At 41.4% G+C, this 16994-nt stretch overlaps 1 protein-coding gene across 1 annotated transcript; it reads right to left on the bottom strand.

The window, feature by feature from the left end:
* Positions 1 to 3397: 3397 nt before the first annotated feature.
* Positions 3398 to 11410, bottom strand: LOC130473313 (interleukin-20-like). Its single transcript, XM_056844836.1, has 5 exons — positions 11360 to 11410; positions 9782 to 9946; positions 7370 to 7432; positions 6343 to 6495; positions 3398 to 3478 (listed from the first exon to the last, which is right to left on the bottom strand). Exons 1-5 carry the CDS (start codon positions 11408 to 11410, stop codon positions 3398 to 3400), a joined length of 513 nt encoding a protein of 170 aa, XP_056700814.1.
* Positions 11411 to 16994: the final 5584 nt, after the last annotated feature.

The raw sequence follows: 16994 nt of genomic DNA, 5'->3' as shown, positions 1-16994 counted from the left end.
GTTAAAGGGACTAGGTAACTAGATGATGTGAAAGACCTCTGCCTGAAACCCTGGAGTGCCACTGGCAGTCTGAGGAGGCAATACTGACTTTGATAGACCAAGGGTCTGATTCAGTATAAGGCAGCTTCATGTGTCACCCGCAGAAAGGCAACCCTAGGAGGGGACACATTTTTACTTGTACTCTCTAGGAAGCAGGCATCTGCAGAAAATATTGGGTGGAATAGAGGCAAATGCTCCCCTACCCCCACAAAAAAACATGGCCAGACCACATGAATCACAAGAGGTCTTAGATGTAGCAGGATCTGAGATTTTTCTCTCTGGTCCAACACCTCAGAAAATCCATTTCTGCCAGAGTGAGAAAGTTTGCCCATTGTACACAGATGATAGTTTGCACTCCTTTCTCCCCAGAAGAAGCATAGTTTCAGAAGCACAGTTAAAGATGCAGTGAAAGCAATAGGATTAGGTGTGGTGTTGCCTCACTGTGTGTGCTAAGAGGGCCATAAATTAAGTTAAACAGATACCTGGCTATAATATGTATGTATGTAAGTTAGACTTCATTTTACAGTGGGAAAGAAATAATATCCCTTGTTCTCTGGGCTTGGTTTGATTGGAAACAGATAAACATGTGGCACTTTGCTGCTTCCCAGCTTCTGCCATGTAGGGACTTGAATGAATGACTTCTGGAGCGCAAGATCTTACCATGGACTGAAATCTGTGAATTTCCGAAGCAGGAAAAGCAGACGTGAGGTACATTTCCCTCCATCATTTGTGTGAAGTGTAAATTATTTTGTTTTATTGTTTTAGTTGTAAACTGCCTTGAGCAGGTCTCTGGAGAGGTGACATATAAGTCTGCCAAATAAATAAATGGCTTTGATACTCGTTTCCAGAAGCGGAAGATGGGGAAAACAGCAGTGCCTCATAAAGGGAAGGCATCACTTCCACTTTTCTTTGCCCTCTGCTGATTTTCAAGCAAGGGTCTGCAGTGAAGCACACACCATTTTTTCCTTCCAGCATTTGTGTTTCTATATTTTAAAAAAATATTTTGCGCATGTCACACAATGATAAAAGAAAGCAGCACATCTAGATATTATAAAAATACTGTATCTTTAATACAAAAATCAAAAACACTGTATCAAAAGGGAAATTTAAACAAATCGTTAAACATTGTTTTATAGCTCATTCTTGGATTGCAATAACATACATGTTCTCATTCTCAGACTGAGTTAATAGTTAAATACATTTCAACCTCAATAAATAAATATTAATATTTTATAAATACATTTAAATAAAAGAGTAAAAATTATAAATAACATTGAATTCCTTTACAACAATTTTAAAATCACAAATCAGGTAGGGGTGATCATTAGAAAAAATGTCCTTTTGAGGCTCTGAAATGTTAACACTATGAAATTATAAATTAACATATTTCAGGCTAAAAAAAGTATAACACTTTTTTTTTTTTTTTGCAGTTTTAAGGCAACTGATGATCTGAAGCCCTCAAAAACCAGTGAAACTTCAAAGAACAACCTAGGTCAAGACCAAGGCACACCATCTGGAAATGTTGCGGTGCAGGTTCCTGTTAAAATAATGGGAGGTGTGCTAGAGAATAACTACATCCATGTGCATCTATACTCTTGCCTAATAAACTATCAGTGGTTTAGTGATAAGTTTTGAAGTGCAGGAGCTCTTCTTGACACACTAAGGCCCATAGGCACATTCCCAATATGCCTATACAACAGCAGCAACAACAATGAACTTTAGAATTCTTCCCCTACATGGAATGCAAAGGCAACAAACCCCTCTCTTGTTGGCCTCCTCCCCAGGAACTTGTCCTCAGAGGCAAATTGCTTCGACAATGAAGATTCCATTTAGCCAGCATGGCTGATAGTAGCCGAGAGACCTATTTTTGACCCTGACATCTAGACAACTAGGATATAGATACCATTATTATAATTAATAATATACAGTGCTTTTGAAAGTCTCCATTAAGGCACTGTACACCTAAGTCACCGTTTTCACCCAAGAGCTTGCCTTCTGCCTTTCGCTGGGTCCCTATTTTTAAAAGAAGGCAAAAAAGAAGGGTATTTTCTTTTTGTATTTTTTTAAAAAAACTTTGCAGCATTTTAAACAAAAACTTAATATTTTCCTTCTTAGGAGGCAAGAAAGAAAAGTCTTGGGAGGGCAGTTTCAAGAGAGAGGAAGGATGAGGGGAAAGAAACAAGTGAATTTGCAGGCCAGGCGTGGCCTGTGTGTCTTCAGAATCCTGGGACAGAACCACCAGTTAAACACAGCTTCTGCAAGCCCTAGGATGGAGTTACTCCAGAGAGCAATAATTTCTTTCCATGTGGAACTCCAGTTGATGACAGCATCATTCCAGGTCTGAAGGTCCCAGAGCTGTCATCCATCCTGTGCATGCCTGCTCTAGCACCCTACTGGGTAGTATATGACATTTCCAGTGGGGTTTGGTCTATAGTATATGCCTCTAAAGATAAAACAGACAGGTACAGCAGTCCAGATTCTCAGTCGCCTTAAATCTGCAACATTTACACTGGTGCACAAGCTTCAGTGTTACATAGGGTTGCTAGCTCCGGGTTGGGAAATACTTGGAGATTTTTGGGGTGGAGCCTGAGGAGGGCAGGGTTTAGGGAAGGGAGGTACTTCAATGCCATAGAGTCCAAATTGCCAAAGCAGCCATTTTCTCCATGTGAACTGATCTCTATCGGCTGGAGATCAGTTGTAATAGCAGGAGATCTCCAGCTAGTACCTGGAGGTTGGCAACCCAAGTGCTACATGATCAAAGGAATCTAACAACTGTGTTACAAAAGTAAAAACAGACTTTGAAAAATAAATAAATAAGCATTAAAGGTAAAGGTCCCCTGTGCAAGCACCCGGTCATTCCTGACCCATGGGGTGACACCACATCCCGACGTTTCCAAGGCAGACTTTGTTTGCGGGGTGGTTTGCCAGTGCCTTCCCCAGTCATCTTCCCTTTACCCCCAGCAAGCTGGGTCCTCATTTTACCGACCTCGGAAGGATGGAAGGCTGAGTCAACCTGGAGCCGGCTACCTGAAACCGACTTCTGTCGGGATCGAACTCAGGTCGTGAGCAGAGCTTTTGACTGCAGTACTGCAGCTTAACACTCTGTGCCACGGGGCTCCTAAATAAGCATTAAATAATACATAATAATAAATTGGTGGGTGGGATTCTACATGATTTTCCACTAGCCCAAAGAAACTTCTGTCAGCAAAGAGGGGGGCAATTTTTGCTGATTATCCTCCTGCTACTGCAGGAGCTCCACCCATGGCTTGTTGAGTCCAACCCATTACTTTTAACGTCTTGAAATGAAAAACAGTCATTGTATTTCAAAAAGTTCTTCTACGGCTTTTCCTGTACGCAGTTAATTGTTGATATCACTCATCCAGGCAAACAGAATGTCCATCTCTCCCACAGCTTTGATTGCTGCTATATTCCTATCCAGCTACAGGGGGAAAAGAGCACAGTGTTAAAGGCGTCCATTACTGAAGAAAGCATGCATAACAAGTTGATGGTCATGTTTTTTCTCACGTACGTATTTGTTTGCTGACAATGCTGTTTGCTGACAATGCAATGAGATTTCTCTTTGGCTTTATATATTTGTGTTACATACTATAACTTTTACCTGCAATTTCTAAACATTTAGTTAATAATCTATGCTAGAAATACATAATAGATTCTCAGATGATATTACATGATTATTCATGACTGAAATTTAAAAGTTGCAGTACTGAACAAAGGCAATTGAAAAGATGGAACCTATTAGTAGAGTGATGTTAACAATACTCTCATCTTCAACAGTACATGGGCAATTCAGTGAGCAGTTAAGCAATCCTACCATCTCTTTCTGAAGAAAGAAAGGAGAGTGGAGATGGAGAGCAATTTCTGACTATTACCCCTCCCACCTCAGACCCCCACACACACTTTGTGTCCCCCCTATGCTGTTCATGAGGTTCCCCTGAACCCCAGGAACTGAATTTCGGGATGGTCTGTGGGCAGTAGCAAGAGGGGGAAGGCGGGAAAGTCCATACCAATTGTAGATTTTGTGGATCCAAGCCACTATTTTGGTAGCACTGTATCAGTTTAAGTGTCCACTGGCTCATTTCCAATGGAAATAAGTAATTCACAAACATAAACACTTTTAATACAGTCATAGCTATCTTAATTGTATACATATTGAGACACTGATATTATTATTGATAGTAATTTGTAATCCTTATGTTATAAAATTGGTCTCAGATTTTTCTGTTTGCAGGTATGGGGATATCAAAAAGCAATATGGATGTAAGGTAAGTGGCTTTCATTTTATGAATTTGGCAAGGTTACAATTGTTCATGAAATGTTGCCTGAAAAGTAAGCCCACGGCCAAAGCTCCCAGCCCCGACAAACAGCTGAGCTGCTGGGAGCAAGGGCGGGGCAGGTGCGAAGAAGATGGAACAGAAGACATCCACAGTAAGACCCATTTTGGGGCTTTTCTCTATAATTTTTCTTCTGTGTGTGTGTGTGTGTGGGGGGGAAACAGAGTCTGTGTGTGTGTGGGGAGGGAGCAGTTTCTGTGGGTGGGTGGGGGAAGCCAAAGGGGGCTTTCGCCAGTTCTGGGCGGAGGTTGCCTCCTGATGGAACAGAAGACATCCACAGTAAGACCCATTTTGGGGCTTTTCTCTATAATTTTTCTCCTGTGTGTGTGTGTGTGGGGGGGAGCAGAGTCTGTGTGTGTGTGGGGAGGGAGTAGTTTCTGTGGGTGGGTGGGGGAAGCCAAAGGGGGCTTTCGCCTGTTCTGCGGGGGGGGGGTGTACCCCCTGATGGAACAGAAGACATCCACAGTAAGACCCATTTTGGGGCTTTTCTTTATAATTTTTCTCCTGTGTGTGTGTTTGGGGGGGAAGCAGAGTTTCTGTGTGTGTGGGGAGGGAGCAGTTTCTGTGGGTGGGGGGGGAAGCCAAAGGGGGCTTTCGCCTGTTCTGAGGGGGGGTGCCCCCTGAGTCTCTCTCTCCCTAGTTTGAGGTGGGGGGCTTCAGTTGTGTGTCCTCAGGTTTTCCCTCATTCATAAGATCGGTTAGGTCTATTTTGATGCTTGCTCAAAACTGGTTTTCAAATTGTGACTTAAAGAATGCATTTGCCTGGTCCTGAGTCCGATGCAAAAGGGGAATTTCCACCCCCTCCTGCTCCTTATGCATAGCTAGCTGCCTCTGTCCCTTTCCATGGTTTGCAAACTCCCAGGTGTCAGGTGTTGCTTTGCATGGCTGCAAACGTGTTGCTTTGCATGGCATGGTTTGCATGGCTGCAAACATGTTGCTTTGCATGGTTTGTATGGTTGCAAATGTGTTGCTTTGCATGGTTTGCATGGCTGCAAATGTGTTGCTTTGCATGGCTGCAAATGTGTTGCTTTGCATGGTTTGCAAACTTCTTCGCACCTGCCTTGCCCTTGCTCCCGGCAGCTCAGCTGTTTGTCAGGGCTGGGAGCTTTAGGCGTGGGCGGCAAGCTCTGCTAATTGCAAAGGGGGGACCCCTTTCGGGGCCCATATTTCAGCCCCCCCTGACCCAATCTTTACAAAACGTGGGGGTTCTTGCAAGAAGGGTCCCCTCAAGCTACGCTGAAAGTTTGGGACCTCTACCCCCAAAAATGCCCCCCCGGAGCCGCAGAAAGGTGCGATTGTGTTTTTAATTGCTTTATTCAGCCGAATTGTTCCCTGAACTCGGATCTCATGCCAAATTGCACGGACTCGAAGCAGGGGAGTTCGGACTTCGGCATTTCCCAAATAAAAACGGGCCGAATTTTGCCGAATCTGAATTTTACCGAATTTTTTTTCAACAGCCCTATGCTCTTGTGCATTATACCTGATATACCCACTCCAAACTCCCTAGAACATTTTGCTGTGTGTTTTAGCACACACAGAATCTTCAAAGGGAGAACAATATGAATAAAAACAAATAGGCTACCTTTTCATATTCCTCCAGAACAATTCTGTATCTTCTATGGGATTCTGCTCCACAGGAACATTTGTTTTGATCATGCTGATTAATGAACAACACAAAGGGAAAATGTTAGAATCATTACATAGACCAAAGTCAAACAAGAGAATATGTTGGCTTTTCTTTGCTGAGTAAAATTTAGTTTTATACAGACAACCCTGGATACAGAAGCCCTCTTTATTTGCTTACAAGCTAGTTTCAAGCTGTGTTTTCATCACTATGTGCAAGTGTTTTTATCACTATGACCTTCGCAAATTCAGCTTGTTCTGTGCATAGGAAGGACAAGTGACTGAAAGTAGATCTCGTCTCAATGATGTAGAGTCAGGAATAACTTACACACTGTCTCAGAGTTGTCTTAATGTGGAGAAAGGTGTTTGCTAAGATGCTGGTTTTCCTTTTAAGCGCATTGCTTGTTGCTTCATAGTGCCTGAAAACACTTTCGATGTAAAATCTCAGCAGGTGGCGAAGTAAGCAGCAGCTCTCTGACATCTTAAAGCAAGAACAAAGTTTGTGAGATTTACATGGATATATCCACATTTCTTCCAACAACTGATTTAAATTACTATCTAGGTACTCTATATCACAAACACATGTACTTTATTTGATCTCTTAAGATATGGCTATTCAACCAAATCTGTGAACTGCCTCTATTGGCAAGGAGTACATTTTTGATGCTTCAAATATTTTATCTATGGCTCGCTCACACATGCACATAATCACACATTGCCACAGTCAACCAGTGATAAACCAGAGCGTGTGTGAACCAGTCACACTCCAGTCATACACAAATAGCTTGGGCATGGGTGTGTGAGGGGGAGATAGTTTTGAATTTCATGCATTGTGCAGGGGTTGGACTAATTGGCCCTGGTGGTCCCTTCCAACTCTGTGATTCTATAATTTTATGCCCCTGTGATCTAGGTAAAAAATGGGTCAAATATGGAATTATGTTTATTCCATGAAAATCATTAGATTAAAGAAACAACAACTAACTGGAATATCATGGAAGGTAACTTGAGCTCCATTCGAAAGGTGCTGAGGGATCAGTATGAGAGAGGCTGCTCTTATAAACTTGTGACTTGGATCGACCAGGTCCTTTCCATAGATAGAAGGATTTCAGTGAAGCACAACTTTCTTGCCTTCCTCCCTCTTGCTGCAACAGCAGGGGGTGGTTGGGGGAGAAAATTACACCCCAAGGGTGGAAATCCTTCTGTCCATAGAAATGCTCTGGTGGATCCAGGTCTATAGAGGTACAGTCTCTGGTAGTAATTCTTCCATCATATATACTCTGTTCAGAAATGGACTCATGTTGACCCCCAGAAACTAGTAACTGAGTGCTTGTGTATTTGAAAGAAGCTGTGCTTACTGGAGTTTGTAGCAGGACACTTTCCTTCAGCAGTATCACATCAGTCCTAGTATCCTGGTTTTGCTGCAATTACACAAAAGAAGAGAAATTATATGAGTGGAAGAAACAGCTGGAAAGGGAAAACAAGGTGCCAGTCAAGTTGTGTTTTTGAAGCAAGATTGCTTAATGTATGGGCCAGTGTCTTCACCTCATGCCACTTCTATTTTTCGGCATTTTCATTTACTAAATGACTCCACAATGCTTCCACATACCATTCTCTACCAGTTAGCAACATGGCACATGGGGAAAGGAGGTTCCAAGCAGGATTGATGACAAGGATGTATGTAGACATGGCTTCTGGAAGATACATCCCATCCATCCAACGGGTAGCTATTGCAAACCTTCCCTGAAGAAGTGTCAACACGCGCATCCTTTACACAGGGTCTAATGAGTTCTGACTAAAATAAATTCACTGCCACCTATACCCTATGTCTATATCAAGGAATAGAACATCCTTGGAGAGAGTGTTTAGGAGAGTATACTATGAGCACAACTCTCTGGGTGTCTGTTTTACCAAACTCACCATGTACCCACACCTATTTTGAGGTTAAATGATTTAGCATGCAGAGCTATACAACTTTAGAAGGCTCATCAAAAACAATATTTTTATTGGCCGATACAGACAAAGAAAAGTATTAACAAATTCAGGCAATTTAGGCTGCGGTCTTAAGTAGGAGTAAGCACCATTGAGCTCAATGGGACTTCTGAGTAGAATGCTTAGAGTTACTCCACTCAAAAAGTAACCAAATAGAATTCCAATTTGTCTACTTTGTCTCTTCAGTAATGGATTTTTAGTGTGTTGGCAAAAAGTTATTAAACTAAAAATCAAGATGCATACATCTTGATAATGAAACATGATGGATAACATCTCCTCCAACATGATGGGTTAAAAAGGTAAAGGTAAAGATCCCCTGTGCAAGCACCGGGTCATTCCTGACCTATGGGGTGACGTCTAGAAAACGTCAGGATGTGACGGATGATGGGTTATGTGACATCTTATGTGAGTAATCTGTATTTGAACGGTGAAACCTTTTACCCATCTGTAGATGCGGACTCACATCATTGAATATTCTCTCATAAACCACAAAAAATCCATGTCTGTAGCAATTTAAATGTCAGGGGGATGATAAAACTAGAATTATCAACTTTCCTATGTAGACAGTCTTAGGGGTATGAAGAAGTGTTCAATCATGAGAGCACCCACATATTCTGAAGCAGTACAGCCCAGACATGTGGTTCTTTGGAAGGTTTAGGCCACAGTTAATTTCTAAGGGATGAAAATTCTGTAGCATCAAAGTAAATTAGTCCATTACCATCCTGTTTGAATGAAGGGGACTAATTAGAGCCTTGTAAGTACCGTATATTCCAACACTATAACTCTATATCTATTATGTTACCCATTCAGAACACTGTGATGCCACAATGTATTGTTGATATGTAGGTTTCCTAGCTCTTTGCCAGCAAATGCTGGGAGATTTTGGGGGCCTGGAGAGGGTTGAGTTTCAGGAAGATATGATGTCACTTCCAGGTGATGTTCTTGGAATTTCCCCTAATCTCTATGGTAAAGACGACAGAGACTAGGGAAAGATTCCAGGAGCATCATCACTGGTGCCTATCCTCCCCATTTTGGTCCCACTCCTCAAATGATCAAGGGCAGGGGAGGCAATCCCAAGCCTATTGTCATTTAAAAAAAAATTATCAACATATTAACTGACATACTAACATACAATACTGAGTCAAACCACTAGTCTCCAAGTTTTGACTCACGGGTAGTATTTGAGGCTTAAGGCTTTCTTAGCCTTGATATCCATCCTCTAACTTCATGAAAATTTGTACTTTGCCACTGAGTTATTATGTATGCTGCCTGCACAATGGTAGTTTCTTATCCACCTTTTTCTGTTGGGAATTATACAATTTACAGTGCGGTTCTATGCAGTTAATCCAGCTGAAGCTCATAGCTTTCACCTGGTTTAAACTGGAATAACTTGCATAGGATGGCTATATCATATTTAGAATTCTGAGCAATCTAATTTCAAAACATAATGTCTTCTGAATGTCAGTGCTGTTTCCGTTATTATTTTCTTCATAAAGACAATCAACATGCTGGAAGTTTATCAGCACAGTCCTAAACAATCCTGTTTTAAATGCGATCTTATTATGTATGTTTCAATTTGCAGGGTCAGAAAGGTGAGATACACAATTTGTAAATAAAATAAAAACAAATAAACAGAATCACATCCTTTTAAGTCTATTGACTTCTCTGGCCTTAGAAGGATGTTACTCTGTTCAAGATTGCACTGTGAGTAGACGTAAGCAGCCCAAGTTTCAAATCAACCACTGGGAGTCAAACATAGATTTTCAAAAGATACTTACAACAGTTTCTTTTATTTCACCAAAATAGTCTCTTAGTTCTCGCAAAGATATTCCACTCAGTTCACATTGGCCAAACTGGAGCGTTTTGTGTTCTTTTGGCATACTCATACCAAAGAGAAATGAAAGGACGACAATGCAGGTGAAAGGACCCATGCCAAACTGCTCCTGTAAGAAGACACATGTTGAAAAGACTATTGATATGAAAGTATAGTTTAGTCAAGGTATATCAGTGAGCCCTTTTGAAAAATCAGGCTTGTAGATCAATAAGACATTGTTTTTATATGAATAATAAAGACACACAGCGTTACCCTGAAAGATCATACTATCCTGTTTGTTAAATTTTGTTCTTTAATAACTCATTCCTTGATGTGAAACTGAACAGATTCTCCCATTTTAAGTTTTGTACTCTCTTTTGGCATCTAGTTTTACGAGCCTAATATGTGGCCATGTGTCAAATGTAGATGCGTATTCTTGTAAAAGCAAAAGTGACAAACAGTGGTCTGAAATGTATATTCCAAAGGACAGGGCTTTTTTTGGGGATGGTGGTGGTACTCACTGGTACTGAGTACCAGCATCTTTTGGGAAGGCTGTCCCATGTTCTGAAGGGGGAATAGGTGGAAATCAGTGCAGCCGTATATGTGAGTATTGGCACTTTTTTTTAACACAAAAGAAGCACTGCCAATAGATGTAAAAACACATTGAAAATGAATAATGGGGGTAAACAGTTCTGTAATGTTTTTGTCATCCGCAGGTTTCCACTTGCATCATTATCAATTTTTTAAAGAAAAATATTAATGGCAAACTATATTATTAGAAATGGATTCAATTCAGGATTCGTTCATTAGAAACTGAAGACGTCTGGGAAGTTTGATGCATTATTGCTCAGATGCTTATTCATCCCAAAATTCTGAAGCACAGTAAAAACAACAACACTTAACTAGAAGATGAATGAAAATATTACTCAGACTCGATATGAGTCTGAGTAATGCTCAGAGAGTTTAGTTAACTGCAAGATAAGTGACCCAATCTTGACATATTGGACACAATACAGATGAAATTTAGTAATGTGAAGACATGCTTAAATGCTTAAGCCTGTCGGTTTCCAAAGGGATCTCGCTGTGCCTAACATTTTCAGGACTACTCTGCCAAGGAAATGTCTCATTTAATTCACTGGAAATTACTTACATGTGATGTGTTTTGTATTAATTGGAAAACTGAAGTTTAGACTCTAGACGTTTCACTGTATTACAACTATAATCACAGATTTTAAGCACAATATTCATTGATCTCTAACATTCCAATCATCAACCTCGTTGGTCAGCTGCTATTCCTAACCTAAACACATTTAGTTCAATGTTTGTTCTACTGGTATGAATGGAGTTTTCTTTCAGGTAAATCTGCTTTTTGGAATTAAAAATTCAAGTTCATATTCCTTTTGTATGAATTGTCATAACAAAGTAAACAAAAGCCAAGTCATTTCTTCATTCTCTAATCAGTAAGATGCCTTGTTTCTAATGAGTAGCTGGTAAAAATGCCTTTAGATTTCATTTTGCCATAAAGTTTAAAATCAACGCTTACCTTAGTTGCTTGGATGCTGTGTCTGGCAATGATGTATAATTCTAACTGCATGGCTCTGGTCCTTTATATAGACCTGAAAGGCTTTGCCGGAAATTTCCTGTGACCTGTCAGGTAGTGTGTACCTGTCAGGTAACGTGGGTGGGGAGTCCTCACTCTCCATTTCTCTCTGTTTCTTCATTTGCATATTTCAAAAATAGTTTCCTAAACGTATAAGCAAAAAGTTAAAAAAAGAGAAAGAAGCAGACTCATGTTTTGAACGTGATAGCACAAGCTGAAGGATTTAGAAGGAATTCAGGATATGAGTTTAAGGAAGAATTTTTAAAAATAACTTTGTTTCCTGAGGCACTGCTTTTTTCTAAAAAAAGTAACATTTATTGTCATGTCAACTCAGTGGCGCTAATAGTATTTATAAAAGATATTCAAAAATATATCTAGTTAATATGTAGCCCTATAATTATCACTATTTATTTAGATCTACGTTTAAGGACTCTATTAAACAAAAGATATTAGGAATATGAATAGAAACATCATCTAGTAACTTTCCCTGCTTCACTGAAAAGAGTATTTAAATGTTTGTAGCTTTCATGTTGAAAATATACATAGTGACATTAAATAAATTCAGACTGGAAATAAGATGCAAATTTCTAATAATAACCCATACATACTTGTACTTAGAAATTAATAACTGAAAAATCAGCACCCTGTTCAAGCATCTCTAACCAACAGTAGTACAAAAATTATTTGATTATTGAAATACTGCGTATTCTAGCTAAGCATATTAAAATATTTAAATGAAATTGTGTGTAAATCAATGCATGGTAAATCATAGTGATATCTATGTATCTGCACATTATTTCCTATACAGTTTATGTCAATAGCATTTTTGTGATTGCTTTTTTATACCACATAGTATCCAGAAATACTGTTACTGTTGAAAAAATAGTCCCATATGGTTTGAAACACAGAAGGAGAAGCCACTGGCTATTTTCCTTGTCTATAAAACATCCATGGTTTCTATCAGACCAGATTCCAGGAATTTCCCCAGAATCTCCTTATAAGGACACGGTTTCCTATATTTCATATACAGGTGATTTCCAATATATTTCATCAGTGTCTTAATAAAGACAATTAGAATTGTGCTTCCTTCTCCGAAAGCATGTTGTCATATTATGAACATTTACACAGGTCCAGGATGCTGCCATATACTTTGCTGCTCCTACGACTTCCCTTTCAGTAATTGTCTTCATATCTCCATTTGTAGATAGTCTGTTTAAAGAAAAGAAGGCACAAATGTCTGTCATATATTCTCAACCACATCTCCTCCCGGTGCCTTTGAACAGAAATTGCCTATACACTGGGCTACAGGAAAGCATCTTCAGGTGTTTAGAGTTAGGGAAATTATGAGTGAAAGTATTTGGGAGGGAGAATATATTCTGTAAAGGAAGAGGCAAAAGCACAGAAACAATTGTGGACATAGGGCTGAGTTGTGGGGTCCTATTCACCTGGGCATTAACCACCCACCGAAGCGCGAAATCTCCCTCACCCCACACCTATAGACATACAGATCCCTGAGTTCAAATGATGCACAGTCTTTGTTGGGTGAAACTGGCCACAACATTATTGGTTACAGCTCTAGGCATTGGCATAGCATAGGGGCAGAATCCAGGCTTCAGCTGGCCCAGCTACTAGAAACTGAAGTCTTCCTGCACCCAGCCTGCCTGCTGGGTGCAGCCTGAAATGGCAGTACAAACACAAACCTTTATTGGCATAATTACAGTGCGATAATCATAAATCCATATAAAATACACCTAAAGCATAATATAGATTGGACAGATACAATAAAATTCCATATAAACTAAGATATTATAAAATATACTAATTAAAAGCAGTTTTAATCTTAAGCACTTCTGTGAGATATTGGGCCACCGTCTTAGTTGTTTCAGGGATCGAATCATTCAAAAGAAACTGACATTTAAGATCATTATTCAAAAATCTTTTGGTAGCTAATAAAGTAGATAGCAATCCTTCCCGCAGACATTCATAAAGAGGACATTCTAAAATTATATGATCAATGGTGTCAATAGAGTTGCAAGAGAATAGACGTTTGTTCCTTGGAATCTGGGAATATCTACCAGAGAGCATCTTAGATGGAAAGGCATTTATAACCCCATAACAAAATCCCAGGCATTTAGGAACTAAAAGCAAAGAATTTCAACAAAATAAAAGTTGAGATAGCTGTCTCAAGGTATATGCCCTTTCAGTACTCTTGAATCCATGCAGAAGGAGACTGTACATTCCACTCTGTCTTTAGATATTTCTGCTCTTCTCAAATGAACCGTCTCTCACTTCTCTGTTCAATCCTCCTTCCTCACAAACACCCCTAATTATCACTGGGAGAGGGCCATGGCTTCTCCCATACCACTAATACTTGTTCCTCTAACAGTGCATTCCTGAGCTTTCTGTGTGCGGGAACGGTGTAGCAGAGGTGCCACGGTGGCACCTCCTAAGCAGTTCCCCACCCGCTGAAACGTAGAAAAAAAGCCTTTTTGCAGCTTTTTTCTGTTCAAATGGGGCTTTTCACCCCATTGAGAATAGCGAGGCTGTGCCTGCTAAAAAGCTGGCACAGCCTCGCTTTTCTCCCCACCATCGTATCCAGGATGAAAGGGAACAGGAGGCTGCCTACAGGCAGCCCTGCCCCCCGGAACGCCCCCCAGAATGCCGGCGCGGGCCTTTAAGCAGGTGGGATGCCGGCAGAAGGCCCCGCCAGCGTTCCAAAATCTGCTTTTTAGCAGGCGGAGTCTCGCTATTCCCTATGGGATGAAAGGCCTCAGTTAAACAAAAAAACAAAAACAAAAAAGCCGCGGAGCGGCTCTTTTTTGTTTCACAGCATATGGGAATCGGCTTAGGAAGAGGTGCCGCTGCACCTCTTCCCTGCTGTCCTTATATGCCTCAGCTCAGGAATGGGCTGTAAATTAACCCAAAAGTCAATTGCTAGCCCCTTTCTTTGTGGAGATGTAAAAGAATATGTGGAAGCAGGTTTTATCCCGATTGACTGAGAACACTGGGCAGAGACTTTGTGTGACATTTATACTGTACTGTACTGGCATTGCATCCTTTCTTTGTAGTGGGAAATTACAGGCATGAGGACAGCAAAAAGAAGAATGCCCTTTTTCATTCGGGTTAATTAGTTGCAAGCCACCTCACTGTAACTTGCCTGTGTAAAAAAAATGTACACTTCTGAGCATATGCAGAATGCCTTTTACTGACGAACAAACAACCACTAACAAACTTCTGCCCACTCCCATCCAAAATCTGTGTTTAGAGCTAATGGACTAAAGATGCACAATGCTCAAGTAGGTTTAATTCTATAAAAGAAGTACTATAGGAGGCATAACAGCCAGACAATCATAAGGCCTGCTATCTCTCATAGCAGAAAGACAAGGTATTTGGGAGAATCTAAATACATTTGAGAAAAAGGTCATGTGGGGGGGGGACTGTGGGGGGGATGGTGGGGAAGGCGATCCTGGTCTCAGCAGGGCCAGGATCGCCCGGGAGAGTGGGGGGAATGGCGGGGAAGGTGCTCCTGGCCCCAGGGCGGCCAGGATCGCCCGGGAGAGTAGGGGGGATGGCAAGCCTGGCCCCCAGCAGGGCCAGGAGCGGCTGGGAGAATGGGGGGGGGGTGGCGGGGGTGGCGGGCTTGGCTTGCGGGCCAGTGAGGTGCCCTCCGGAGGCCGGATCTGGCCCACGGGCCACCAGTTTGACACCCCTACAATGAAAGCTAAATAAAGCTTTATTGAAGAAAAGATTTAGAAAAAAGATTTTAAAACAGTCCTGTAGCAATAAGAAGCAAGAGAGAATTACAAAGCTAACTCACTAAATACTTACTGAATCTTACACAGCATAGATGTTACTTGAGGTTTCTAGAGCACAGTACAAAGTATTTCTGGCAGCATAATGACAAGGAGGGAGGAGAGGAGAGGATAAGGAAAGGGACGTCCAACTTCTGAATAGCTACTTCTTATGGAAAAGCTAACTGCAGATAGATGACCTCTAGATACAAATCATTGGGCTGTCTCCTTTGAAGTTTCTAGGTACTCCCAACCAGACATTCCAGGGAAGGAGCACATTACCCCTCCCAATCTGAAGTTCCCTGCTGAAATTAATAAACTAATTAACTGAGGACTGAGAACATGTCCTTGGAAGAAGCTTGTTATCTGTTCCTCTGAGACAAAGAGTTAGACACTGAGAGGAAAGTTATAGCCAAGATGGACACTATCTTGACAAAAGGGTATCAACCAAACCTAACAGCAAGTTAGACAAACATTTGCCATGCCACCCAAATGCCCATAAGAACAGGTGTCACCCCTATGCCAGCTTCCGTGACACTTGCGCTGTGAAAACTGGCACAGACGCTGGCATAGGGTGACTTACGCCGGCCCCCTTGAACTGCTGCAGCAATGTGGCTCTTGGACACCAGTGTGGCCTCCCGATGGCGTGTCCCTGGCATATCTTCCCATGGCAGTGCCCTTGGAGGCATTTCTGGGGGGCAGAGCTGCCTTTAGGCAGCTTCCTAACCCCTTCTGGCCCAGGAATGCCCAGTCTTGCCACGGCATTGCTACGCCAGCTATGTTGCTGGTGTAGCTTCATTAAAGTGAAATTTTAAATCATTTCCCTCCCTTTTTTCCGGCCAGGAAGCCTCACAGGGGTGGTGCGGCTGCACGGTCCATGGCTGCCGGTGTACCACCCCCCCACTCAGGAATGGCTGCCCATTGCATTAATTTAGGTGGATTCTAGCTCAGAGGTAGGAGGGTTTATTGATAGGAGGACATTGGGTGAGCACCAATACTATAGGCCTTTAGTCAGAAGAAAAGGAGAAGCGACGGCTCAGTCGGGTGTCAACATACTCAGCTTAATACTAAATACCAAGTGCCGAACCTACTACAAAGGTTGGGGGAAGGGCTTGAGATGCACTTTTAATGTATTTAGAGTTGCCTGGACTTCAGTGGGGGAATTCTTTTATTGGTTAAATTCTGTACAAAGTTAGGATCTGCAGCAGGATTGGGTCAAGAGTGCAGGGTCATGTTTCTTATTGATGAGTTTGAATTATGGGGCGAGCAGAGGATGATGTGTACCTAGCAGGATGTGGAAGACAAAATATGGGCATTCCAGGTGAGGCAACAGTGTACAGGAGACTAATCTAGGTGGGAGGAGTGAATTGCCTGAATGGTAGACCATTTACAGGCAGTTAAAGATTGAGCAGTGGCTTGATAGCCTGTGAATGAACTTCTTGAGAAGATTAAATTGTGAAGGAGGTTCTGGGAAGCTCCCACTTTCCCAGCCTTCTGCAAACTATGCAAAACTGGAGGGTTGTACTCTACAAAATGGTTCACAAACTTACTTGGATAAATGATTAGGGAATGTGGTCTATACTGCTGGGTATAGGTTACTGTAAATAGGATCCTATTGTGTACTTTTTGCATTGCTTAATGAGTCATGTGAATACTTATGCTATGCTTCAGTTCTTTCTGGTGGTTCTAGACTTCTACAATCCTAGAACATTGTTTATTGAATGTCCTATTCTGTTGACTATACCGATTCACTACACGTAATCAGCTTGGAGTCCCTGTGACAAAGG

The sequence above is a fragment of the Euleptes europaea genome, chromosome 2 (genome assembly GCF_029931775.1).
Source record: "Euleptes europaea isolate rEulEur1 chromosome 2, rEulEur1.hap1, whole genome shotgun sequence".
Lineage (NCBI taxonomy): Eukaryota > Metazoa > Chordata > Lepidosauria > Squamata > Sphaerodactylidae > Euleptes > Euleptes europaea.
The sequence above is the reverse complement of the archived record's forward strand: the minus strand, read 5'-3'. Positions and strand labels throughout refer to the sequence as shown.

Coding starts and splice junctions, on each gene's coding strand:
- LOC130473313 (XM_056844836.1), bottom strand. CDS start 11,410: ATGCAGTTAGAATTATACATCATTGCCAGACACAGCATCCAAGCAACT. Junction 9,947..11,359: donor ACAGCATCCAAGCAACTAAG/GTAAGCGTTGAT, acceptor GTCTTCTTACAG/GAGCAGTTTGGCATGGGTCC. Junction 3,479..6,342: donor AGACAACTCTGAGACAGTGT/GTAAGTTATTCC, acceptor TTCCCCCTGTAG/CTGGATAGGAATATAGCAGC.